The sequence below is a fragment of the Pristis pectinata genome, chromosome 3 (assembly GCF_009764475.1).
Source record: "Pristis pectinata isolate sPriPec2 chromosome 3, sPriPec2.1.pri, whole genome shotgun sequence".
NCBI lineage: Eukaryota > Metazoa > Chordata > Chondrichthyes > Rhinopristiformes > Pristidae > Pristis > Pristis pectinata.
The window spans coordinates 74,800,893-74,827,271 of NC_067407.1; the positions used below are offsets into that span (position 1 = coordinate 74,800,893).

Below are 26,379 nucleotides of genomic sequence, written 5' to 3' on the forward strand. Positions count from 1 at the left end.
ATGGTGGTACAGTGAGCGCGGCGCAGGGGCAGGCCACCCAAGTCATGGTTTATTTAATTCTGGTTTTCGCGACGGTATTGCTGGTTCTGGGGGGGTTATGTAGCGACTCATCGCACCAGCATCAAACTGGTTCCCGACATCGCGACGTCGTCGGAGGCCCCGATCCAAGATGGCACGGGGCCCTCCTTCTTCCCCAGCGTTGGGCTGGGAAAGCCCACACGTGAGAAGGTCAGGTGACCCGCGCGTGACGTCAGCGCGGGAACTGTAGCGCAGGAAGTTTTTGGCTATTAAAGGCACACTGCGCCCCAGTCGGCATTCAACCTCCAATTTCGAAAGCAGCAACTCTGTGTCTTCATTTCATAGTGTGTAGCTAGCCGCTACACTTTAATATTTTAAGCAGGATTACTTTTTTATTTCCGTCTTTTACAGTTTCAAAATAACAAAAAAGGAAAAGGGCCCGAAGCAAAAGTTTGGGCACCCTGCATGGTCAGTACTTAGTAACACCGCCTTTGGCAAGTATCACAGCTTGTAAATGCTTTCTGTAGCCAGCTAAGAGTCTTTCAATTCTTGTTTGGGGGATTTTCGCCCATTCTTCCTTGCAAAAGGCTTCTAGTTCTGTGAGATTCTTGGGCCATCTTGCATGCACTGCTCTTTTGAAGTCTATCCACAGATTTTCGATGATTTTTAGGTTGTGGGACTGTGAAGGCCATGGCAAAACCTTCAGCTTGTGCCTCTTGAGGTAGTCCATTGTGGATTTTGAGGTGTGTTTAGGATTTTTCTCGAAACACCTTTGCTCATTGCGGCCAAAAAGTTCTATTTTAACTTCATCAGTCCACATGACTTGTTTCCAAAATGCATCAGGCTTGTTTAGATGTTCCTTTGCAAACTTCTGTCGCTGAATTTTGTGGTCAGGACACAGGAAAGTTTGGAGAAAAAAGGTTGCAAAGTTTCATGAAAAGAACACCTCTCCAACTGTTAAGCATGGGGATGGATTGATCATGCTTTGGGCTTGTGTTGCAGCCAGTGGCAAGGGGAACATTTCACTGGTAGAGGGAAGAATGAATTCAATTAAATACCAGTAAATTCTGGAAGCAAACATCACATCGTCTGTAAAAAAGCTGAAGATGAAAAGAGGATGGCTTCTACAACAGGATAGTGATCCTAAACACACCTCAAAATCCACAATGGACTACCTCAAGAGGCACAAGTTGAAGGTTTTGCCATGGCCATCATAGTCCCACAACCTAAAAATCATTGAAATTCTGTGGATAGACCTCAAAAGAGCAGTGCATGCAAGACGGCCCAAGAATCTCACAGAACCTGAAGCCATTTGCAAGGAAGAATGGGCGAAAATCCCACAAACAAGAATTGAAAGACTCTTAGCTGGCTACAGAAAGCGTTTACAAGCCGTGATACTTGCCAAAGGGGTGTTACTAAGTACTGACCATGCAGGGTGCCCAAACTTTTGCATCAGGCCCTTTTCCTTTCTTGTTATTTTGAAACTGTAAAAGATAGAAATAAAAAAAGTAATCTTGCTTAAAATATTAAAGAAATGTGTCATCTTTAACTTTATGCCTTTTGGAAATCAGGTCATCTTTTACTCGATTAGCTATTCACAGTAACAGAAATTTTTACCAGGGGTGCCCAAACTTTTGCATGCCACTATATGTTTAACTCAGTCCAATTCTATTATTATTTTCCAAATATCCTGTTATGATTTCCTTAATAAAAGATTCTCGCATTTTTCCCTCATCTGACATCAGGCCAAGTGGTCTATTGTACCTCATTTTCTCTCTCCCTCCTTCTTGTAAATAGTGGGATTACATTTGCGACATTACAATCTGTTGTAACTGTAATGGAGTCATAGAGCAATACAGCATGGACACAGGCCCTTGGACACAACACGTCCATGCCGACCACGGTGCCCACCCAGCTAATCCCAATTTCCTGCATTCGGCCCTCTAAGCACCATCACTGAATGTACTTATCCAAGTGTTTCTTAAATGATAATACTGTACCTGCCTCAACCACTTTCTCTGGCAGCTCGTTCCTTATACTCACCACTCTCTGCGTGAAACAGTTACCCCCCAGGTCCCTTTTAAATTTTTCCCCTCTCACCTTAAATCTATGCACCCCAGTTTTGGACTCCCCTATCCTGGGGAAAAGACTGTTACCATCCACCTTATCTATGGCCCTCAGAATTTTAAACATTTCTATAAAATCACCCCTCATTGTCTTACACTCTATGGAATAAATATCTAGCCTGGCCAACCTCTCCCTATAACTCAGTCCCTCTTGTCCTGGCGACATCCTCGTAAATGTTTTCTGCACTCTTTCCAGTTTAACCATGTCTTTCCTATAAAAGAGTGACCAAAACTGTACACAGTACTCCAAGTTCAGCCTCACCAGCAACTTATACAACTGCAACACAATGTCCCAACTCCTGTGTTCAATGCCCTGACTGAAGGCCAGTGTGCTAAATGCCTTTTTCACCACCCTGTCTACCTGTGACACCACTTTTAATGAACTATGCACTTGTATTCTTAAGTTCCTCTGTTCCATTACACTCCCTAGTGAGCTACTATTCATAGAATAAGTCCTAAACTGGTTTGACTTTCCAAAATGCATCACCTCACACTTATCTGTATTGAAATCCATTTGCTACTCCTCAGCCCACTTCCCTAACTGATCAAGATTGCACTATAATCTATGATAAACTCCTTCACTATCAACAAACACCTCCTAATTTTGTGTCATTCACAAACTTACTGATCAAGCCTTGTGCATTCGCATCCAAATCAATTATATAAGTAATGAATAACAAGGGTCCCAATACCAACCCCTGCAGCACACCATTAGTCACCAGCCACCATTCCAAGAAACATTATATTATAAAATCCAATTATAGAACCTGTGGAATCTTGTACGATGACTTCTGTGTCCTTTGTAACTTTGAATCTTTAAATTCTGGTCTTCAAACCATCCACTAATGGCACCATATATAATTTCATCAAATTTTCTCTCAACTTCCTTTGCTCTAAGGAGCATAACTGCTGTGTTTCCAGTCTAACCTTTTAGCTGAAGTTCCACATCCCTGAAACCATTCTAATAAATCTCATCTGTGCTCCCTGTAGGACTTCAATATTCTTTCTAATGTGCAGTGACCAGAGTTGTGGACAAACCTGTGTTTTATATAGTTATGCAAATTGATCATTTAAAATCACAATGGTAAGGTCATCAGCATGTAGTGGCAACCTGCAATATAAAAGTCGTTTGTAACAACTGGAGACGTTTCCACAAGCACCATGATTACTGGGTTCTGGCAAGAAATATAGAAACCCGAAACATTAATCTTCTTTCCTATCAGATGAAGTGTTTAAACCTTAACCATGAAAGTTGAGAAATAACCAAATTACACAATTTTAGTTTGCAACTTAAATCCTCTGCTCAAGAAAAGTTTTCGTACATTTGACCAAATCCCAAGTTCTGTACTTTAAGGTTATCAGAGAGCTAATCAATTGGGTGATGCCAAATTTTAAAAAAATGATAATTACGTATGCTTCAATTTGGAGCTCAGTTGTAACCCAGCCCAATTTCTGTGCTGCATTTTAACATCTACTTGTAGGATACTACACTGCAATTTGGTCAATCACATCTGCTACTCTATGAAGTTACCAAACAGCTGAAGGTACAACACTGTGATTAGAAGACCATCTGTTAATTTTAAAGAAGTCCATTAAAATCTAAAAAAATACTATACTATAGTTGGGACTGCTTAAGTTACACGGTAAAGTTTACTGGCATCATGATGTTATTCCTCAGAAAGGAAAATCTTCAAAGAAGTAAATTCCCAGGTTCATTTGGCTATAATCCTGACTGAGGCAACAAGACAACTGTACAAGCAACATTTTTGTCCATATATTTCTGTATTTATTTTAAAAAATCCATTGTTCAGTTGCGATTGTGAAAAGCAGATAGTCAGTTCCCACTCTGTATCCATACACAAACTGTCTCCTCATCTAAATTTACTACACGCGTCCCATGAAGGATGTTCCCACTAAAGATCAAAAGTCCACATCTTCATAAACAGAACAAAGATACCTAAAAGTATTTACTGCATATGGTATACAATCATTACCCAAAGAACAAAAGGTTCATCAGCTTCTTTTCTTTGCCCCACAATGAAATCAGTGAAGAAATATTCAATAAAAGGCTAACAATGAATACTTTGAAACTGATTTATGGACTTTGCAGGAACTGAATTCAAGTACCAGCTTTCAACACCTGGCTGGCTCCTTCCCTTTTTATTATAATGGTTTTCTAATTGCCTCCTTAATGGTGCCAATTGTTGGAGGTTCATTTTTTTGAACCCTCTCAATCTTGAAACAACAGTAGTTTCATTTGTTGTGAAATTACAGCTCCTGATACCATTCGTACACAATCAATAATAAAAGCACTAAATACACCAGATTTTCCTTACAAACACATGAGTTCTATTGTTCCAGGGTGACTTATGAGTCCTACACAGGAATCAAGACTGTCACAGGAAGGGCAACTGAAGCTTGATGAGGCAAGTGCATGCTTTCTTTGGATGATTGTATGCGCTGTCTGCTGTTTGCTCTTGGCTCAGTCGTGGACATGTTTGCTAATGATTGCACAATGTTCCATTCCAGTCACCACAGAAAATGAAGCAGTCAAATGAACCAATAGAGCTGATAAAACATTCAGTCATGGGCTGATAAGTGGAAAGTAACTATCACGCCATACAAGTGCCAGAAAATGACCATCTCCTACATGTCTAACTAACCTTGACATTCAGTGGTATTATCACTACCAACTTCCTGGGGTCACAACAGATAAGAAACTCAGTTGGACCCCAAAAATGTTGATGTTGCAAGAGATCAGAGAGTGGCCATCTTGAGGCAAGTACTCATCCAACAGCCCTTCCACCAAATACAAGGCACAGAAGAATGATGGAATACTCTCCATTTGTTTGGATGAGCACAGCTCCAAAATGCTCAAGAATCTCCTCACCATCCAGAACAAAGGATCCCACCTGATTGGTACTCCTTCTCCAGCAGTAAACAGTGTTTGCTGTGTGCATCTCTTACAAATGTATTACAGTTACTCAGCTAGGCACCTTCCAAGTCTATCACCAGGAAGAACAAGGACAGCAGATATATGGGAACATACCATGTGCAGATTCCCCTCCAAGTTGCACACCTTCCTGATTTGTAAATATATTATAATTGTTGCTGGAATAATTTGCCTAAAAGTTCTCATTTGAGTCCTCTGCAGCAGAACCCACATGCAACTTCACCCTCTGGGCAGATGACCCTTCAGCTTTTATCGCAGTCAGCCAAAGGGAAAATATGTCTTAGGCTTCAGCGACATTCACTCTGCCTGACCTGGTTGAATTCCTGGCCATTTGAAAGAAGAAAGGCACAAGGGTAGGATTTAAGTCAAGGAGCTTGCTTCCACCATATGCAGTTTGTAAATCAGAACAGATTGTGGCATAAAGGAGATGGGTAAGAGAAGGAGAAGTATGTTTCCAACCCTGCTACTGGCCAATTATGCAAAACCTTCTCCTTCGTTAGCTGTCAGGTCTCACATCCATGATTTTTCCCTGCAAGTTAGTTAGTTGCTGCTTCCTCCAATTGATTGCCACCTTATCCTGCCAGTGAAAGAAGTGTGTCGCCTGGTGTCAAACAATGTCTTTGGATAATGTGCCAGCCCTGGTTGAATTGCTGGAAGAGTGTCCGAGCTGCACATGCATTCTAACTTGCAGCAGTACTAAGTGCAAGGGGGACTTTTCACATCAGGTTCAAATCCTGATTAATAAAATTTGTTGATGGCTGAGTGATAGAGGTGTGGTCCAATAGGCAGCATGTGAAGCTACAAGTACAGATGGTACAGCATGCCATTTGAAGATGCTTTCACTGACCTTCAAAACACATACAAGATAAGGTCCAGGCAGTCACCTCCACAGCTGTCTCCCACCTTATTAAAGAAGATATTTTTCTTTATCTACAAAGTGCTGTCATGAAGGTTTGAAAATCATGACGCTGCTCTCTCTGATGTTATTTTCCAAGTCACACTCACCTCTGTTTCTACTATGTACTGAAGCTACAATGTACAAGATCTTTAAAAGGTGCAAGCTGGATTAAAGCAGTGTGGATGAGTTCAAACTGATACTAGCCACTGATAAAACAGGGTTCCCTGCTCACATGATAAGTTAATGTTTCAGGTCAGCAATCTTTCATTAGTTTCCACTGCCTTTCATTGGTTTGGAGGTGACCGCTGAAGCCAATGAGGGAACTGCTTACTTTTTCCACATATAGGACTTGAGGTGCCTGAAGGGATGGGCTGGTGGGTAGTTTGTGAGGTGGTGTGCTCCTTCGGTCACTTACATTGGGCTTCTGTGTGCCTTTCACAGTGTCAAGGTTCTCAGTGCCATTCTGAATACACCTTCACAATAAGAGGTCATGGACCAGGGACTCACACAAGTGAGATGAGGTAGGTCAATGACCTCAAAACTAACTCCTGGAGTAACTTAGTTGTTCACCTAGCAGCTCAACAGATGCTAATTGAATAATTAAGTTTCTCTAGTACTTTCTTCCGCTTGTCAGCATCTGTAGCTTCTTATCTGTTTTAAGCACTGGTATATATCTTAATTAAGGCAGAATGTACTCTATACAGAAAATCAAGTGGAAGAAAAGGGGTAAGATTGCATTAGGAATTGTATGTACACCCACCTATAACAGCAGTGAAGTGACAGGATGTATAGATGCAGAGATCAGAAAAGCATGCAGCAGTGGAAGAGTGGCTTTAATGGGTTATTTAACTTTCATATAATTTAGGCAAAGCAGATTAATTTATGCAAGAAAGGTAAAGAATGATGACATCTGTATAATGGGGTAGAGACTTCAGAGTAAATTAGGAAGTCTGTTACATAAAATAAAGAAAAATCAATGGAGATTTTCAAAAACAAATTAATGTGATATAGAACTGGTCTATCCTCGAGTAGAGAAGGAAGAGCCCTATTTATCAGAAAAAAGTTATGAATGACTAAAGGTGGAAGGAACAAAAAACACACCGAAAGATGAATTATTAAAAAAAAAGATGAAAACCAACACAGATTCTGACAACAAAGAACAATAAAAGGCGAAAAGATAAATAGAGCTACAAATGTGGACTGGGGTAAATGCTAAGAGGCTGCTTCTCCTAACAAGAGAGATGAGAACTGGGAAGTCACAATTTTACTTTGCAGGAATGGGAAGAAATTTTCCCTCTTAAAGAACTGTGAATTTTTGAAATTCTCTATCCCAGTGGGTGCTTGTTCAGTCACTGAGTACATTTCAGACTGAGTTCAATATATTTTGTACAATATGTGACTGATATGCAGAAACGGAGAAGGTGGAATTGATGTTCCAATTCTGCCATGATCTTAATGAATTGGTGGGGCTTACCCACCTCCTTTTCCTCCCATTCCTTGTGTTTTTATGGTCTTAATCACCCTAAACTTAATAAAATTGCAAACATTGTTTCTCAACTGCTCTCCCAATACAGCATGCTTCACTAGGCCCACTTCATTCCTCAGAACTAGATCCAGCAGTGCTTTCATCTTCATTAGGCTGGAAACATAATGAACAAGAAAATTATCTTGCCCACACTTCATGAATCCCTTTCCTCTTTTCCCTTTACATACATATTTATTCCACTATATTAGGATAAGTTCCCAATCTTTCCACTTGCATTCTTCTCTTTCTCCTTTCAGGTCTTTTATAGCCCACAGTATATGCTCAGCAAAATAGCTCCTCTGTTGTTCTATTTTATAACACTAGGTTAGCCCAAGTCCCTGGATCAACACTCCAATAACACAGCTACCACTATTTCTTCACTGAAGATGCCAAAAAAGTTTGGTCTGGTGCATTCAGTACAGTAGTGGGTATAATTTTAGCAGCATGATAAGTGATAATTACTGCCAATCTCTCTGGCAATGAAAATTTAATTTTACAAGCATGTTGTATAATTGCTTCAGAAGTTAATTAGTAATTAATGAAGATGTAAAAAAATTTTGCTTTTCTGCTTCCTATTTATCTCATAATCCAATTTGTTTCTCCCCGTATGTTTCATCTTCTGTATGTGATTTAAAACTATGTGTTCTGGTTTAGATCTTGTAAGGTTCAGTGATGATTCTTCAGTCTGATTAATTAAAGAGCCTTACTGTAAGAGGATATCGCTTCTGAAAACCAAGTGAAAATATCAGCAAGGTGAATGAGTTCAGTCCTTTACCAGTGCGCATGAGGACTCTTAACAGGGCGGATGGGTGAATGTGGAGCAGATGTTTCCTTTTGTGGAAGAGTCCTGAACTGGGGCAATTTTATTTTTCTCAGAAAATCGCAAGTTTTTGAAACTCTCTTCCTCAAAGGGTGATGAAAGCATAGCCTTTGAATATGTTTTAAAGATGGAGGTTGATAGATACTTGATAAGTGGGGGGGGGGGGGGGGGGGAGTGAAAAGTTATTGTAGATAATTGAGAATGGAGAGAAAAGTTACAATAAGATCAACCATGATCCTATTGAGTGGCAAACCAGGCTTAAGGAGCCAAGTGGCCAACAACTGCTCATAGGTATATAAAATCCAAGTCATGATGTACCTACTGTGCCACTTCAGGCTATCCCACAACACAGAACATATTAAATAGTATTTATAGCACGGAAACAGCCATTTATCTCAAAATGTCCATGCCTTCACTTATGTTTCACAGAAGTGTTTATTGTCCTTCATCATCATCTCAAAAACTTATTCTTCTTTTCCTTTCATCCTTGGATTCATCTAGTTTTCTCTTAAATGTATCTTTGCTAGTTCTCTCAACTTCTCCTTTGCAGTAATGTTCCACATGCAAAACACTATCTGGATTAAAACTCCTAGTTCTGGCATTACCCTTGTAAACCTTTGTACACCAACTGTCATGACTATATATCATTTTCATAACATGGAAACCAGAACGGTTCATGGTTTTTTGTGCATTCTGAACTTTGCTCTCATTCTTTTTTTTATTAAATTTCAATTACTTTCACTTCCAGATTTCTTTCTGCCCAGGTCTTTCCTGCCTTTATTAGCTCAAGGTGGCTTTACTGCTCCAGTTAATAACAACCTTGGTCCCATACTGCCTCAGGTTCAGCCCGTGCATACGTATTGGTCCCTTCAATTTCAATACCAGGGCAAGTGTCAAGTATACCTTACTGGAGATTATGTGGAGTATTTCAGAAAGGAATATTGCAAAACTGTACTTTTATTATACTGAAGTTCTGCAATCCTCTTCCCACAATACAATTTTTTCAGAGTCATCTTCATCTCCAACACCAATTTCTACCTGTCTTTTTATCTTAAAAGGAAAGGCAGGGAGTATGAATCCTATTCACCTAATTATATTATTTTCTTTAAGAAGGATACAAAATTGTGCTTTACGTTTGTTAGTCAATACTCTTATTCTACTTTTGAGTCATTTTTCTTTCATCAACAGGTTGTAAACTTTCCAAATTGGTCCACTTCTTTTATTTGATAAAATAAACCAGCATGATGTTTTGTCATAAAACCAGAAAATGCTGGAAACACTTAGCAGGCCAGGCAGCACCAGTGGGGGAAAAAAAAAACAGAATTAACATTTCAGATCAGAGACGAAGGGTTCTGATGAAGGATCTTTGATCTGAAATGTTAGCTGTTTCTCTTTCCTGGGCTGGTGAGCATTTCTAGCATTTTCTGATTTTACTTCAGATCTCCAGCATCTGCAATCTCTTCCTAATTTTCAGAATGATACTTTGCCTGATCCTTTAGAAAATCACCAAAAACAAAGACAGAATGCTGAGTTAGAAAAAGATAGAAGTCAAACCCTGTCCACGTGATATTAGCCTGCCAATATTCTACCGTGTTCCTTCTAATTTGTCAGATGATACCCCTGATTTAAATGAGAATATCACAGAATAAATGCAAAACAGGCTGCTTAATCGCAATTTACCAGTTTACAATATCACATAAAATCCTGTCATACCGCACCTTTGTTGTGATTCCAGTGCCAGAACCTATCTCAGAGCAAATTCAGACTTTATCTGATGCATCTCATGTCAGTAAAGAACAGAAACCCCTTTAACCGTGATATCCAGAGCCATGATGGAAAAAGTCTGAACTTGCAGGACAGAAGTCAGAGCTTCATCTACAGCTCTAATACTCTGGTTGGCTTTTGCCTATACTGTCAACAGATGCCACTTACTAGTTGAGACTGCAAAGATTACACTGGAACTGGCCAACATTTCAGTGTGAGAAAGGATAGCCTGCAAGTTACACATATATTCCTGTGCAAGGGAAAAAGTAGGCATTTCATGCAGGCTTTCAAGCATCCCTGTCAATGTCAAAGTATCTCATTGCCTATGCCCATCCACCATCAGTAGGCATGAAACAGAACAAGAGGAGCTGGCTGGCACCTGCATGACCCTCAAAGCCTGGCCTGGATGCAGCCTACCCAGACCTTGTGACTCACCACATTCAGATTCCCCAACGAAACTATTCTCTACAGAATATGAGCACCAAAATCTAATCATTGAATGACATGTTTTCCTCATACTTATGCCTGGCCAGATGAGAGATCTTAGCTATGTAAAAAGAAATTGGACATAAGAGTATTGACACGGTGAAGGGAAAGGCCAAGTGGAAAAGCATGCTTACTCCAACTGCATTGTATAAATCAGCAGGGATTATGGGTTGAAAACGTCATCTGTAAACATAAAGAGTGCAATCATCTTCAAAGGTCTCTGCCCCAAAGACACTGTAGCGGTTCTCCAATAATCTTTCCACTCAACATTGAGCCTAGAAATGACATTCCCTCCATCCCACAATACACACAGATACCAACCCCTAACCCTAGTCCTTGCTGTTAGTGCTGATAGTGTGCCATATTCTCCTTGACAGAGAAGTGTGCTGCTGAGTGTGTGAGGTGTTGTGCCTACAATGATTGAATAGATGGTATTGTGTAGAAGCTGCAATGGGTACGTATGAAGACGGAGTAGTGGTAAGTGTGGGTCTGTAGCGGAGTGCATGAGACACACCTGACATGACTTTTGCAGCATGACAAACCCAAGAAAAGTGCGGGAAGCAGCATCAACCACTGTACGTGACCTGACAAAAGCCTTGACTCCATTTGACAATGATTATGGAGAATCTTTCTCAAATCTGGCTTTCCCAAAATCTCCATAATGACATACAAGCTGTGATCCTCACCAAGGGATCCATCAGATCGAATTCCATTGCAGACTAGGGTCAAGCAAGTCTATGTCATCATATTAATCCTCCTCTCAGTTTTCTTTCCTGCAACTCTTCATTTCAATTCCAACAAGCACCCCAGGTTGAAGACCATTCATCAGAATTAGGTCTAAATAGGGTGGGCTGATTGTATTATTGTACATACCTTATATTGCTTTTGGTTGTCCTCCATGTGCTCCAGTAGGAGAGACTTATGGTGTCCATAATTACAATAATACAATCAGCCCACACCACTTCTCATGAAGAGTCGGACCTGAAATGTTAACTCAGTTTCTTTTCCCCAAGGATGAGTGTTTCCAGCATTTTGTTTCTATGATAGGTTTTCAGCATCTGCAGTTCTTTTAGATTTTCCACATCATCTGCACACATAACACTATGCTTGAAGAAAGTAATCTACTCTCAGCTCTTTCTGGGTAAGCGATTTCTTTCCAGGAGAGCAAAGAAAAGAACATCCTCAAAACCTCTTGATAAAACTACTACATTTTTGCCGACTCGTGGGAATCCCTGGCCCAAGGACACTAAAACAGCTACGGAATCATGCAGGAAGGCACTGGTCTCACCTACTGGAGCACATGGAGGACAAGTAAATGCTGCATAAGGTGTATACAATAACACAATCAATGACCTGAAATGTTAACTCTGTTTCTCTTCCCACAGATATGGCCTGACCTGCTAAGTGCTTCCAACATTTTCTGTTTTTATTTTGCATAAAGGAAGATACTGTTGTTAGCTTAAGCCTGCACCAGCACTGGACTTTGCAACTTCAACTGGGAATCTTGAGAAAGTCTGCCAATCTCAGGCAGGGCCTCTTGATATAAAAAAAATGCAGTGCCCACCCCATCCTCTTCACCTTTTGATCAAGAACTAACATACAAACCCAACTTCAGAAATTCTGAGAATACTGAGGCTTGTTTGTGGTAATGTATTTTTGTGAGTATGGATATATATATTCCTTACACATTCACATTGTAGTAAAGCCATGATGTTTCAAATGTTTTAAAAACCAACATTTTTTTCCGATTATCATTTTTGAATAAGCATTCACCTGCATATAGAATTGCATAATCCCAGAATGAGACAACTATTGATTCTTTGCAGGGGCTGTCTATAATCTGCCCTCGGTCTATTCCTCGGTAGTATAGTGGTAAGTATCCCCGCCTGTCACGCGGGAGACCGGGGTTCGATTCCCCGCCGGGGAGGATATCCTTTTACTAGAAACAGATGGTAATTGCAATCCGTAAAATACAACATCAACTGGACTTTTTTTCCCTTTCTAAATCCCACGAAAGTTATTATTTTTAAAATAAACTTTACATGCTCCAAGTCCTACATGCAGGTGTCTGTTGACCTGACAGGCCCTGAGTGAGAGGCGTGGGAGTCAAGGGTACATTTAAAAACAAAACAAACAAGGGCATTTCATGTCGTCACCTACCGATCATTTCTCTGAAAACTTCACTTCTGAGGAGTTGGGGGATGGGGGGCGAGTCCTGTCAACGGGGAGGAGGCGAATTTTACTTCGTATCAAGGGGACGTCATCTCAGGGTAAAACCCGTCGGCCAGCGCATTCCGCGGCTGCGCACTGCAACCGGACGGTTCCGGGATTGTTTTGCTAGCAACCAGAGGCTCGAGCGCGGGGCAGGAATAGTGACGTCCGGGCTGTTTTGGAGGGCGCGAACGGCCTGGAGCTCGCCCGGGCGGTTTGAGGGCGCTCGAGCTCATCCGGACCGTTGGGCGGGCGCGAGGAGTGGGACCGGGCGGTCGGCGGGCGGGCGCGAGGAATGGGACCGGGCGGTCGTTGGGCGCGAGGAATGGGACCGGGTGCGGGGAACCCGATCCAGGTGGGAGTCTGCACCTAGGCGTGTTGCGGATAATGGGGATAAAAGGAATGAAGACGGGGTTGGTTGGGGCTAGGGAATCATTCGAAGAGAGATCAAAAGGGAAGAAAAACAATGACGGGAACGTTGTTCCTCTTCATGTATTGGATTTTCATTTTTAAGAATAAACTAAATGCTGTGGAGCCGCATGGATTCAAATTCTGCTCGTCACGTGATCTATGGTTGGTAGGGCGCGTAATGACGCGCCGGAAATGACTCTGATTGTTTAACAATATCTTTCTTAGCAACGGAGCTGGCCTTCGAGAAGACCGGCAGCGCAGGCTTTATTGGATCGCCACAGGAGGAAAGTCATAACAGCCGAATTTGTTTGGGAACGGGTGTTTTGTTTTGCTGCTCTGTCGTCGCAAGAGATAACATGCCAGCTGCCTACGCACTGGAAAAGAGCAACCAGAAATCTCTGGCGGCAATGTATCAGAGACCCAAGAAGGACCATAGAGTAACTGAAGGTTTCACAGTGAAAGCCATGATGAAAAATTCCATTGTAAGTAAATGTTCATTAGGTCACAAAAGCAAAACACGCAGACTGCAGGCATACTTTAATTTTTTTTTACTGGACCATGTTGTGAATGAAAATGATTACATTCTGAGCAGTACTTCAGCTGTGAATTCTGTTAGGGCTCTACACACCCAAATTGGCAGGTTATTATGCGATATTGATAACTTGCACCTACATAGTACCCTTTCAAAGCAGCAAAATGTCCCATGGCCAGTTCAATAAACAGGGAAAACTTAACTCTTTGCTCAAAGCTTCAGAAATGGATTTTTTTTTTTGTTTCTGCTTTACATTAAATAAAGCAGTCGGTATATTTCAGTACACCATTTGTATGATATGCATTTGAGCTTCTGACAGCACATCAAGCTAAATAATTAATTGAATCTTTGTAACAAGGAAGATACCATCTTTGATCTACCCTGAATTAGCTAATATCAAATAATATGGCTTGCTTGCTATTGTCAGCTTTAGCAAGTTAGGGCAATATTTGGTAATGAGATCAGTCTTATCCATGAATTTAATACCTTGATGTTAACTTCCAAGTTCCCAGTGAGATGCTGGATAGTGACAGCTCTAAAGCCATACTCCAGCATGAGAACCTCAGGAGAGGAAAGATAATATAAAACAAAATAATCATTCATGTTTATTTTAACATGTTAAATATAATGAACATTTTGTACTTCCTGTTGACTGATAACATTGCGATAGAGGGTGTTACAGTGTCAGCTGAGTGGCTACAGCACGAGGCTAAGTGAAATACTTCAAATGAAGGTCAAATGGGGATCTGAAATCCATACAGCATGGAGTCTATGACTGGGATTGTCTTCCTAGTACTTAACCAGAGGAAATTATGGCTCACGCAAAACTGGATATTGGGTAAACAACAGCCAGACAATAAATGATTCAGAGAGGTGGTAGCAAAATTTCACTGCATGTCTTCACTATTTACATGATGTGCTGCTTTATGGCTGATGCGTTTTACACCTGCAAAAATAGCTTGTGGTTTTCTGAAGCCACAAATAACACAATAATTGGGGGTGCTTTCTTCTAAAGCAAAGAATTATTTTTAGCCTGTAAAGGTAGTAGTTTGTCAATTATGTGGGCACATTACCAACTGGAAATGTAATTGAGGGCAAAGCAAAGTCCAATTTCTTTCTATCATAGTTTCTTAAGATGGCTCCAATAAGTTGTTTTTAGCCTCGTAGTTAATGACTGGGTGATGTCCCTGAAGAAAAATGTTTAAGTACTTAATAGTGAATTCTCTGACCCTGTAATTTGTTTGTCTCTCCATCTGTTGCTTTGCCTTTCAGCCATCACTGCAATACATCTGCATTTCTTGCAGATGATGTCAATCTTGCCCATTGTTTTTTCCCCCCCAATCTATCCATCTCCCTCTGCCACCCTGAATGTTTGTAATTTCTCAATATTCAGTAAGCTTTCTCCAATTTCATCTGTATTTCCTCAACCTCTGGCACTTGTTTTAATGCTCTCTCTCCTCCTACCCATTAATAACTGCCATTCTCCTTTCTTATTATTCTTGTTATATTTTAATTTACTTATTTTTCTTTGCAATTCAGTGACTCTCCACTTTAGTTGCTCAATTTGATACCAGCATATATCGATCTCTCATAGTTAACAGTGACGGACAGCTTTGAAGTTAATGGTGCCCCCAGGTTGCTGTCTTGTCTGCTGTGGTTCACTGTGTTTATTAATGGTAAGGATGGTGGCATTGGAAGTCTCCATATTCAGTAAATTTGCAGATGGATCTAAAATCTGTGCAAGTATTAAGGCAGTTTACAATTACAAAGTAGAAGGGCCAAAGATGCCAAATGGAATTTCTTAGATAATTGTAATCTGCAGAAAAAGATAATACAGAAGGCAGCGGCAGAAAACTTCTGCAAATATCATTACAATACTTACTTATATCTTGGATACTGGCTATCACAACTAAAAAACAACAGGAAGTTGTCTTCTTGGCCAAATTATAGGAGAAGATGCAGACAATGGGAAAATATTTCATTGTTCTTATGTTGGACAAAGTATTACTACTAAATTTCAAGTAACAGCAAGATAATTAGGAGGAGCAGGTTATCCACAAGCATTTGAGTTCCACTATTCCCTGAGGAAAGAATACTAGGAGACAAACTAAATTTTTTATGTTTCAAATTTAATTTAACCTTTACTTTATTATCGCCAACAAAAGAAAATGAAGACTACATGAAAGGAAAAAAATAAGAGAATTGGAAAACATATTTGCACCACTCACTGTGGTGTGCAGCTATACCTTGATAATTGCTTATACAGGCAAAATACTATTAAAGGGTCATATACTTTTTAACATTAATATTGACATAAGCATTACTAAATTAATTTGTCTGCATAAATTTACAATCAAAGGATTATGTATTTACCTTTGTGTAATTCCTCTATTCAATTAAAAAAAAATTGCAAACTGCAATCTGCAGTTAATCCCACAAATTCAGGAGCAGGTCATTTAGCCTTTTGTCCATCATGGTTACTTTGTGGCCAAATGCCTTACAATTGACTTTGTCCCCAATCCCTCGAACAAAATAAAATACAACTTCTGAATTTTGAATTAGCAATTGAGCTACCATCAATTGCCATTTAGGGAAGCAAGTTGCAAACACCTACTCTTTGTATGCTTCTTAATTTCATTCTATGGGGACTGACTCAATTTTTTTTTTAAACTTTGCCCTTTAATTTTAGACTCCCAAACCAGCAGCAAAAGCTTCTTTCTGGTTATCCCATGAGTTCCTCTTAACATCTTTAACTGACCCATGTAATCTTTTAAGCCTTCTAAGTTCCAGGGAATACAACACTGGTTTCTGTAATTAACTTCTTGGAGTCCCGGTTTCATTCTAATAAATCTACACTGTATTTCCTCCATAATCCTTCTAAAGGTCATGTGCCCACAACTGCTGATAGCATTATGGGGCTGTCTAGCCAGACCACTGTATAGCTGTTTGCATAACTACTACCACTTGAATTCTAGTCTTCAAGATGTAAAGACTATCATTCCATTAACCTTTTTGATTATAATCTGTACTTGTTCTTGATATTTTAATGATCTATGCATTTGATTCTTGGAATGTCTTCGGACTTCCCATTTTTAGCATTTCACCATTGAAATGAACCTGCACATGCCCACATTTGAGATCAATTCCTCTATTTTAATCTAAATTGATCATTATTTCTGAATATATTAGTAACACTTTACAGCATGGCACTTCCATCTTTGTTGCCTGTTTTTGTCATTAATAAACTGGAATATGTAGCTTTCTACTTCATCTAGGTTGCTTATAAAATTGGTGCATAGCTGCAGCCTTAACATAAATCCTGGAGGATGCATAAGCTTCAACTTTAAAAAGAGTTTCCTCCAAAGGATTTCATCAAATGCTTTCTAGAAATCCACATGAATAACTTCCTTGGAGATGTTCTCTTCAGATTCACTGGTTGAGAAAATTTTATCTGAGACATTCTAGTTCACTCATCCAACTCATTAAAAATATAAGGTATGGAAGCAGAGTTGACTACATAGCTCTTAAGCCCGCTCTGGCATTTAATAAGATTTTAATAGATCGTGTACCTCAAGTCCATTTACCATCAATTCCTATATCCTAAGTGTCTGAAAATATCACTATCTCAGCCTTCAATATTATGACTGAGCATCCACAAATATTGAGATAAAGACCCTCTGTATAACAAAATCTCACCCCATTTCAGTTCATAAATGACTGCTTATCCTGAGACATTCAATGTCCCCACCAGATCTAGACTTTCCAACTAAAGGTAAAAACCTCTCAACCTTGTGAATCATTGTCAGAAACTTATTTATCAATGAGATCACCTCTCCCTTTTTCACTGATGCCTGTGGTGCATTGTGCAACCACAAGGTATCCAAACATGCCCTTTAAACTCATCCCTTCCTAGCATAAGCACATGAACACACTTCCTATTTGAAACAGCAATTTATTTGTGCGCCTTTCAATTTAATATTCCATGGTTGCTCCTCTTCACACTCTCCACATTGAGAAAACTTTACAGAATTTCTCCATTGAGTTTGCAAGCATGAGCCTAAACTTCCTGTGACTCAAACTCACCACCCTACTCCCATTCTAATCTCTGTTTTCAGCCTTCAATATTGTTCTTATGAAGCTTTTCACAATTACAAGTATTAGCATTTAATCTTCTGACTAGGTATATGACTGTCTTCCTACAGCCTTCTGAATCCAACATTAAGTTCAATAATTTCCTCTAGACCTACCATTTGTTCCTTCTCTTTTCCATTTTGCCTTGGACTATTACTATTTAATTTCTTCTGCATTCTAGTCTATTATATACCTCCCTCCACTCTTGCTCCACATCTTAAAACCTGATGTATCTCCAACTTTTGTTAGTTCTGTGGAATGTTCATTAACCTGGAATGTTAATTCTGTTTCTCTCTCCACAGATGCAGCCTGACCTGTTCTATATCTCCTGCATTTTCTAGTTTTAATTCTGAGTTGCAACAACTGAAGTAATTTGGTTCTCGTCTAATCACTGATTCATTACGTTTTGCAGTTTTGCTGTTTTGCATCCGAGATCGCATGATCTAAATGCTAATGTAGATGAATGGCTTATGACCTTTGGTTTAAAAAAAAAGATGTAGTTTCATAAGGCCCTATTTAATTGCAGTGAAGAAACTTTACTCCTGTACTCAAATCCTATACTAATAAAGGCTAAAATACCATCTGCCTTCTTAATTGCTTACTGCACTGCATGCAAGCCTTCAGTGACTTGGTACAAGGCTGCCTTGGTCCCTTTGAATGTCAGTATTTCTCATTGTGTCACATTTAAAGATTATTCTGCTTTTTTTTTATGCTCAAGTGGATGACTTCATCTTTTCATATTAGATTCTACCTGCCATATTCTCAATCACTCAGCTTGTCTTTCTCTCCTTGAAGCCTCTTTACGTCCTTCTCTATCTCACTTGGTTTTATATTTTAAGTGAACTTGGAAAACAACATTTGTTTACTCTCAGCAACGTTGATAGAGCAGGTAAAGATGGCTGGGCCTAGCATACTACCCCTAGGAACCCTTACAACATCGTCAAGGACTGGCATAATTGACGAACAACCACATCCATCTTCCTTTGTGCAAAGTATGAGTCCAGCAGTTTGTGTTTTCCCCTTCCTGCCCATTGACTAGTTTTACCAATACTTGGTCAAGTGCTGCTTTGATGTCAAGGGCAGTCCCGCATGCCTCACTTCCTGTACACCACACCACAACACACACCTATGAGGAGGTATTAATACAGAGGTACACAGGCATGTGGGAGTCCTTAACATTAACTTCAGACCTCATGAAGTTTGATAGCATAGTAAAGGAAATCTTTCTGATTACCATTTACTATTCTCCCACAGCTGATTAATCAATGCTAATCCATACTGAACAACACTTGGAAGTACTGAAAGTAGGAGGGGCACAGGATGTATTCTGGATGAGGGACCTGAATGTCCTTCACCGAGAATGGCTTGATGTATTACGACTTGTCAAGCCAGCTGAAGGACATAGCTGCTAGAGTTGGGGATCTGTGGCAGGGACCAAGCAAACCAACATGAGTGGTAAACAATTGACTTTATCCTTGTCGATTTAACAATTGTAAGCACATCTTATGGCATTGGTAGGAGTAATTATTGCACAGACCCTGTGGAAGTAATGTTCAGTCTTCACAAATGAATGCATACTCCATGTGTGGTACTGCAATCTTGTTAAGTGGAATGGACTCAGAACAGATCCAGCAGCTCAAAATTAGGTATCCATCAGACACTGGAGCAACAGATTCGATGTACACCACCATAATCTGTAACCTCATGACCTAGCAATTTGTTTTTCCCTTTTGTACTACCTCAATGTACTTAAGTATGGGATCATCTGTCTGAATGGCAATACAAGCAAAATATTTTCACTGTATCTCAGTGACAATAATAATAAACCAATTACCCATTATTCCACTTTGACAATTAGGCCAGGGGATGAAATCTGGCTCAATGAGGAATGGAGAAGGATGTACCTAAAATTTGGTGCCAACCTGAGAATGCAGCAAAACTGCACCACATTCAGCACTAAACAATAACAACAATATGCAGCAGACAGAACAAAGCGATTTTCCCCACTTCATGGAGAATTAGAGTACAGCTTTATATTCATTTATCATCTATTATTTATACTGTTGGTTGTCCTCAAATAATGAGAAAAATGTGTGCTAATTTTACTTCTAATTGCTACAGCATTGTACTTATGATTCCTTTAATCAAATGATAGAGTAGGAGAAGATGTGAATAAAATGGTAAGAACAATTTAAACATATTTCGTAAAACCAATGAAGTTAAATTTCATTCAGACTGATTGTTAACTTCAGGATATCGGATAGGTGCAACACTGGAGGCCAGATAAAGGGAAGTTAGAGCAGAGAGTGGGGGAGTAATTGGATGGGAGAAGGTAGAACAAAAACAAAGGGGAGAGTAGGGCAAGGTGGAGGCAAAGAAGGAAAATGGAGCTTAGGGAGGAAAGAAACTAAGGTGGGACAAAATGAAGAGTAAATGATAAGGTGAAGCATAAAACAAGAGCTAGAAAGTACTTTTTTTTTATAAATGAAATTTGAAATGTAAAGATAGTTAGGAGGCATAAGGAGCACATAACTCCAAATATTGACTGAATCAATCTGACTGGTGGGTGGTTCTGAATGGAACTGCTAGTGTTCAGCCATAGTAGGTAAGTGTGTCCTGAACTCATGTGGCCCTGTGAAGTCCAGGACAACACGAGCGTCAGGTGTTGACTGTGATCCATTCCTGACATTGGATTGAATTCTTATTCACTGAATGAGGTTTCTTGGAATTTAGCAAGAAAAAGGTAGGTTAAGTATACATAAACAATTTTAATTGCTTCACATAATCAAATCAATTTTTTTAATGTCATCATTTATCAGAAACATTCAAAAAAACTAAACAAGCCTAAACAAAATTGACAGAAGGTAAGACTCACCTGAATCTTGGTTCCTATCCGGGGTTGCCAAGGAATCCCAGAGGTGAGACCTCAGTAGAATGACAACTGAGACCAAATCACTGCAGAGGCCTTGTTACAGCTCATTATCTGCTTCCAGGTTGATTGGTAGATTAGGGCAGTGCAAAACGAGGCAACAGATTGAAGTAAATACAGATTAGCCCATGTAAACAAGGGGGGAGGAGCAAGATAGCCCAAATTTAAAAGGAAGTATTTAAGAATCTATTACATTAATAGATTTGTAAATCACCAGTGAATAATTTGTTTAAATTTATTTCCATGGGTAATAATGGCCAAAAACTTTTAAAATTAAACCATGAATTAAAAATAGGGACACTGACTTTATTTAATCCAAAGGAATATTAACCAATAGTCGAGTGTGTTTATCCAAAGCAAAAAAGTTTTCAAAGAAAAACAAACTCTACAGAATGCATTTCGTTTGCATGTATTAAACAAAAATCAGTATATGGTGTTTAGCAATGTCAGCAGTATCTGCTACACTGATATTTTTGATGTTCAATGTGTCTCCCTTTGATACACATTAACTGCTAATTTGTAATGAGTGTAGCACCTTGTGTTTCAGCAATTATGCCAACAAATTTCCATAAATCATTCAAAATGCTTTCAGAATTTTTTCAATGTCATTTTTTTCCTGACTGAAATTTCTAATATCCAATAACAACATAGAAATAGGAGAGGCCAATTCAGCCCTTCAAGCTTGTGTCAGCATTCACTAGGATCATGGGTGATGCACATGCTCCCTGAATCAACTTCGTATCCAAAAAGGAGGACTTAAATAATTTTAAAGCATTGTATGGTGCAAGATGATAATTGAATATATAGCTGTACTCTTGGGGTACATTGAGCATAATGATTAGATTAGTAGAGCACAACCACTATTCAGTGAATTTTACTATTTTCCTATTTCATTCAGAGGATTTTAATATTCCATTCTCACAGAAGCACTTCTGTGTGCATGACTACTGCAGTTTCTCTGGAACCAGCAGATACCCAGTACCTTACCAAATGTCTAATCTGAATGGATGTCTTTAGGTGCTGATGCATGGAAGTCTATTTGACTATCTAAGCTGCGACAAGTACTTGCCTGATGTTGAAATAAAGCTTTTTCCAGTAATTGGGAAAAGCAAGGCAAATGAGTTTCTTGTTTCCCCTTCGTTGCTCAGTGGACACAGAGGCTAAAATATGTCTTGGAGGTCAGCTAATTCAATGCAGGTTAAAACCTTTATGGCCTGTTAAGACTCTGTACCATATGATAGCATTTACAAATACTGTTAGTGAAGCAAAAACTCAACTAACTTCAGCAGGCTAACCACAGACCATTAAAAATGTTACTTTGCATTCAATTTTGAAAGTAATTTGTTTTGTGTCAGTAGCCTTGCTCTCCCTTAACCTCGCATAACCAAACTTGCATTGAGCAGCTGATAGGCATACCGACTAGTACCACTTAAAGGGTTTACCAACTACTTCCAGGCTTGATGCTGATTTATTTATTCTAAGTTGTTCTGAAGGTTCTTTAGGTGTTCAGTGCTCTCCATTGTTGTTTAAAAAGTCTTTAGAGAGTGCTGACTTAAAGGCTTCAGTACAAACCAGATCCTTTAAGGCATGAGTATGTTGTGACACATTTCTCACAGATTGCCCTGCAGCTGTGAGGACGAACAGATGGCAGGGAGATCAGTACAAGGTGATAGAAGGGTAAGGCAGGAGTAATAGACTGGTCGGAGTAATTCTCCCAGTTGAACCAAAGCAAGGAAGAGTCCGAGTGATCAGAATCCTCATTCCGCTACCACTGCAAGCTACCACTTGCAGCTACAACTGCAAACTTGTGGTGTGGTGGGTGGCTGTGGAACAATTGCTCTGACTGTCAGTGTAGCCGTGGTAATGAACTCTTATGTGCTTGGTTGCTTCCAAGTCAGAGCTGGAATCAGATTTATTATCACTGACTTATGTGACGTGAAATTTGTTGTTTTGCAGGAGCAGTACAATGCAAAGATATAAAATTAGTATATATTACAAAAATAAATAAATAGCGCAAAAATAAAAGGAATAAGGAGGTCGTGATCAAGGGTTCATGGATTGTTCAGAAATCTGATGGCGCAGGGAAGAGTTTCACTGGTTGCTATCTACTGTTACTCAAGGGAGGTGACTGAATATCTTTCCATTCAAAGGGAGCTTAACTGCATTTCATTCCCTCTTGCCAGTAACATGCAAGTAAAGAGAGCATCCAGCTTTCATAAGATCACACACCTCTTTATAGTGCAGAGCCATTGATTGAACCACATTTGCCTGTAAGAGATGCATGTTAATACTGCCATATGGCAGTGATGAAAGATTCCAATCCCGAAGCATCCAGCTGTTGTATGACTAGCCAGTGACTAATATCTAGGCAGCAGTCTTAATACACTTGTTCTGAAACAGTTTGCTGTGCATTGAGCCACCACTGCAATGGTATGCCTGCAGTAGTTGCAGCATCCATGTTGAACTCCTGCATCATGAACAACATTGCGATTGTGAGGTCACAGCATTTATCATCATCAGTTATAGGGTGAGGAACAGATCTTTGGTTCATCAGTAGCTCAATGTCATTCCTCTATTGTTTACAATCTCAGTTTTTGCTTGGCCATAGTGCAGCAATATAAACCATCACAAACTTTAAAACCAAATTTATGAATGAATTCATCCCATATTGCCTTTTGACCACCTTTACCAGTCCTTCAGGGTCAAGGATGATTTTCTTCCACTCCAGTTCTGTGGATTTGGAGGTGGCTAATATGGGAACCTCAGACTTAGTCATAGGTCAAGCAGATAGTTCTTGATAGTGTGGATGAGTAGGTTGTTTGGGATGTTGTGCACTCATCCCCTGAAAGTCCCTGAAGCATTCTCATTATCTTACTGGAAGTCTCTTGCCATAATAGAGCTCAAAGAATAATGCTTATTTTGGAGGTCGAGAGTCAGGCACGTGGATAATGAGAGCTGATTGAGCCAATGGATTTGGAAGATTTTGCAGAGATAACATTGCTGCTACTTCTCCACTTCTTTGAGATGGGTATCATAGGTTGTGCTCATCTCCAAAGCATACAGGAGACCAGGGATCTCTGCTGATCAGTGGACCATGACCTTGGTGATGGGTTTCAGGTCCTGGTTTTCATACTTTGTTTTTCCAAGGTAAACTTTGTCATTAATAGCTGCTTCACTAAGAAGTGGCTTGTGAGGTATGAATGGTGATCCACATTTTCTAGTGTCTCAGTGGATCTTGATTATCAAGGTTTTGTATTGGGCCACAGGTCAGCCTGGTAGAGGTCCTTTGTCATCTGGATATTTACTATAAAGTCATCCTCTTATAGGCTTCAGTGAAGGAGCCAATGATCACTTGGAGCATTGCTTCTGAACGTGCACATATCCAAGCATCATCTACGTACTGTAAATTGATGACTGAGGTTGGGGTGGTTTTGCTTCTGGAGAGGAGATGGTGGAACTTGAATAATTTCCTGTTTGTCCTGCAGATTAGCTGTATTCCAGAGGGAAGCTTGTCAGAGGTGAAGTACAATGTTGCAATGGGAAAAATTGAGAATAGAGTTGATATGATGACACAGTTTTGCTTGACCCCATACTGCCGTAGTACTTTGACTGATATATTTGGACCATGGCTTGCATGTCATTATGTGGTTTTATTTCCAAGGACAACCAATTTAAAGAGAATTCACTTTTTCCCAGGCTAGAGTGGTGCTAAGATTGTAGTAGCTAGTGTATAACTGGATAGAACCAAATTATACACTATAACTGTAGTTAAAAGCACTGCTTTTGACTACAGCATTACTAATCAGTGTCCCAGTGATAGCCTGAAATGTCCCCTCAATGGGGTCTAGGATTTGTACTCCTCCATATATTTCCAACTGTGTCTTGTCCTGTAGATGTGTGTTAGTGCCAATCTCCTCACAGCCTTGGTCCAAACATGAATCGAAGAGATAAATTCCAGAAGTGAGATGAGCGTGGTGCATCAAGAAGCCCTGGAAAACTGAAGTCAATGGCATCAAGGGGGAAATGTTCCAGTGGTTGGATTCATACCTTGCCCAAAGGTTGTGATTGTTGCAGGTCAATCATCCAAGTCCCAGGACATCACTACAGTAATCTTAGGCCCAACTATCTTCAGCTGCTTCATTATTGACCTGCCTTTAATCAGAAACAGGAATATTTGCTGATGATGGCAATACACCCAATGCTCTTCACCACACTACAGCAAGTGAGGCAGTCCATGCCTCCATTTAGCAGGATCAAGACAATATTCAGGCATACATTAATATGTGCCCAGTAATATATTTGCACCACAAAAGTGCCATCAATGACCATCTCCAAGAAGAGAGAGAACAATCACCTTACCTTCAATATTCAATGGCATTTCCATGCCAAGTCTCCCACCAGGAACAGCTTTAGGGTCACTGGTCCAGAAACTCAACTGCACCATCCACATAAATACTGTGGCTACAGAACAGGTGAGTGACTGGGAATCCTGTGGCAAGTGACTTGCCTCCGGACACAATCAATTACTTTCCACCATTTACAAGGCACCAGTCAGAAATATAATGGAATACTCTCTATGTGCCTGGATGAATGCAGCTACAAGACTCCAAGTTCAATATCATCCAGGACAAAGTAGCCTGCTTGAAGATCCCTATCCACCATCCTAAACATTAATTTCCTTCACTGGTGCACCATGGCTACAGTGTACCATCAGCAAAATGTTTTCTAATTCCTTATGACAAAGAAGGTTTTTCATCCTTGATGTCTATCCTGGCCCTTAGAGCAATCCTATCAATCCGATGGCCCCAATTACTTCACTGTAAAATATTCTCTCTCACCTGTCCATCATCTTCACTCTGAATTTTCCAACTATATCCACCTACACTTGGGTAATTTACTTTGCCCTCAGCTCGTGTAACATTAATTAAATTGGCAGGAAAATGGAAGCTCAGGATCACTCCTGTGGACTGAATATAGGCACTTCACAAAGCAAACACCTAATCTGCATTTAGTTTTTCTAATGTAGAGGAGACCACATTGTGAACACTGAATTGGGCTTCTAGGTGCCTGCCAATTTACCTTTACACCCCCCACTCTGACATTTCTGTCAGTGGTCTCCTACACTGTTACAATAAGCTTGAGCAATAACACCAAACTGCACTTTCTCTGTAGCTGTGACACTTTGTACTGTTATTGTTTTTACCTGTACTACATCAATGCACTCTGTACTAACTCAATGTAACTGCACTGTGTAATGAATTGACCTGTACGATCAGTATGCAAGACAAGTTTTTCACTGTACCTCGGTACAAGTGACAATAATAAACCAATACCAAATCCATCTGGGCACATTTCAGCCTTCAAGGCTCAACATTGAATTCTCCAACTTTAGGAAAGACTTTTGTGCTGTCAGTGTCAGAACTGGCCATTTACACCTGTTATTATTTTGGCTCAGTTTTTGTTTTTCTATGTGTATAATGCTCCATCAGAAGAGCATACTGAAGTCAAAGGAGTGAGAAACTATTTCAAGTGAAGGTTGACCTTGGACACCATGACTATTGGGACTGAATTGAAG

At 39.9% G+C, this 26,379-nt stretch overlaps 2 protein-coding genes and 1 non-coding gene across 6 annotated transcripts in view; 2 read left to right on the forward strand and 1 right to left on the reverse strand.

The window, feature by feature from the left end:
• Positions 1 to 12,889, reverse strand: part of prkn (parkin RBR E3 ubiquitin protein ligase) — an 821,190-nt gene extending 808,301 nt beyond the window's left edge. For all 3 annotated transcript variants that reach the window (XM_052012206.1, XM_052012205.1, XM_052012204.1), the window contains exon 1: positions 12,751 to 12,889. In XM_052012206.1, coding sequence (XP_051868166.1) covers positions 12,751 to 12,757 — 7 coding nt within the window. In that variant the 5' untranslated portion in view covers positions 12,758 to 12,889. The remainder of the gene's footprint in view (positions 1 to 12,750) is intronic.
• On the forward strand, positions 12,446 to 12,517 carry trnad-guc (transfer RNA aspartic acid (anticodon GUC)). Its single transcript has one exon. It is a non-coding gene; the product is annotated as a tRNA-Asp (tRNA).
• A 7-nt stretch (positions 12,890 to 12,896) lies between the features above and the next one.
• The window catches only part of LOC127568457 (parkin coregulated gene protein homolog), a 183,264-nt gene continuing 169,781 nt past the window's right edge, over positions 12,897 to 26,379 (forward strand). The window contains exons 1-2 of one of the 2 annotated variants that reach the window (XM_052012217.1): positions 12,897 to 13,156; positions 13,438 to 13,694. In XM_052012217.1, the coding sequence (XP_051868177.1) occupies positions 13,569 to 13,694 (126 nt within the window). In that variant the 5' untranslated portion in view covers positions 12,897 to 13,156; positions 13,438 to 13,568. The remainder of the gene's footprint in view (positions 13,157 to 13,437; positions 13,695 to 26,379) is intronic. The other variant, XM_052012216.1, reaches the window with a different exon arrangement.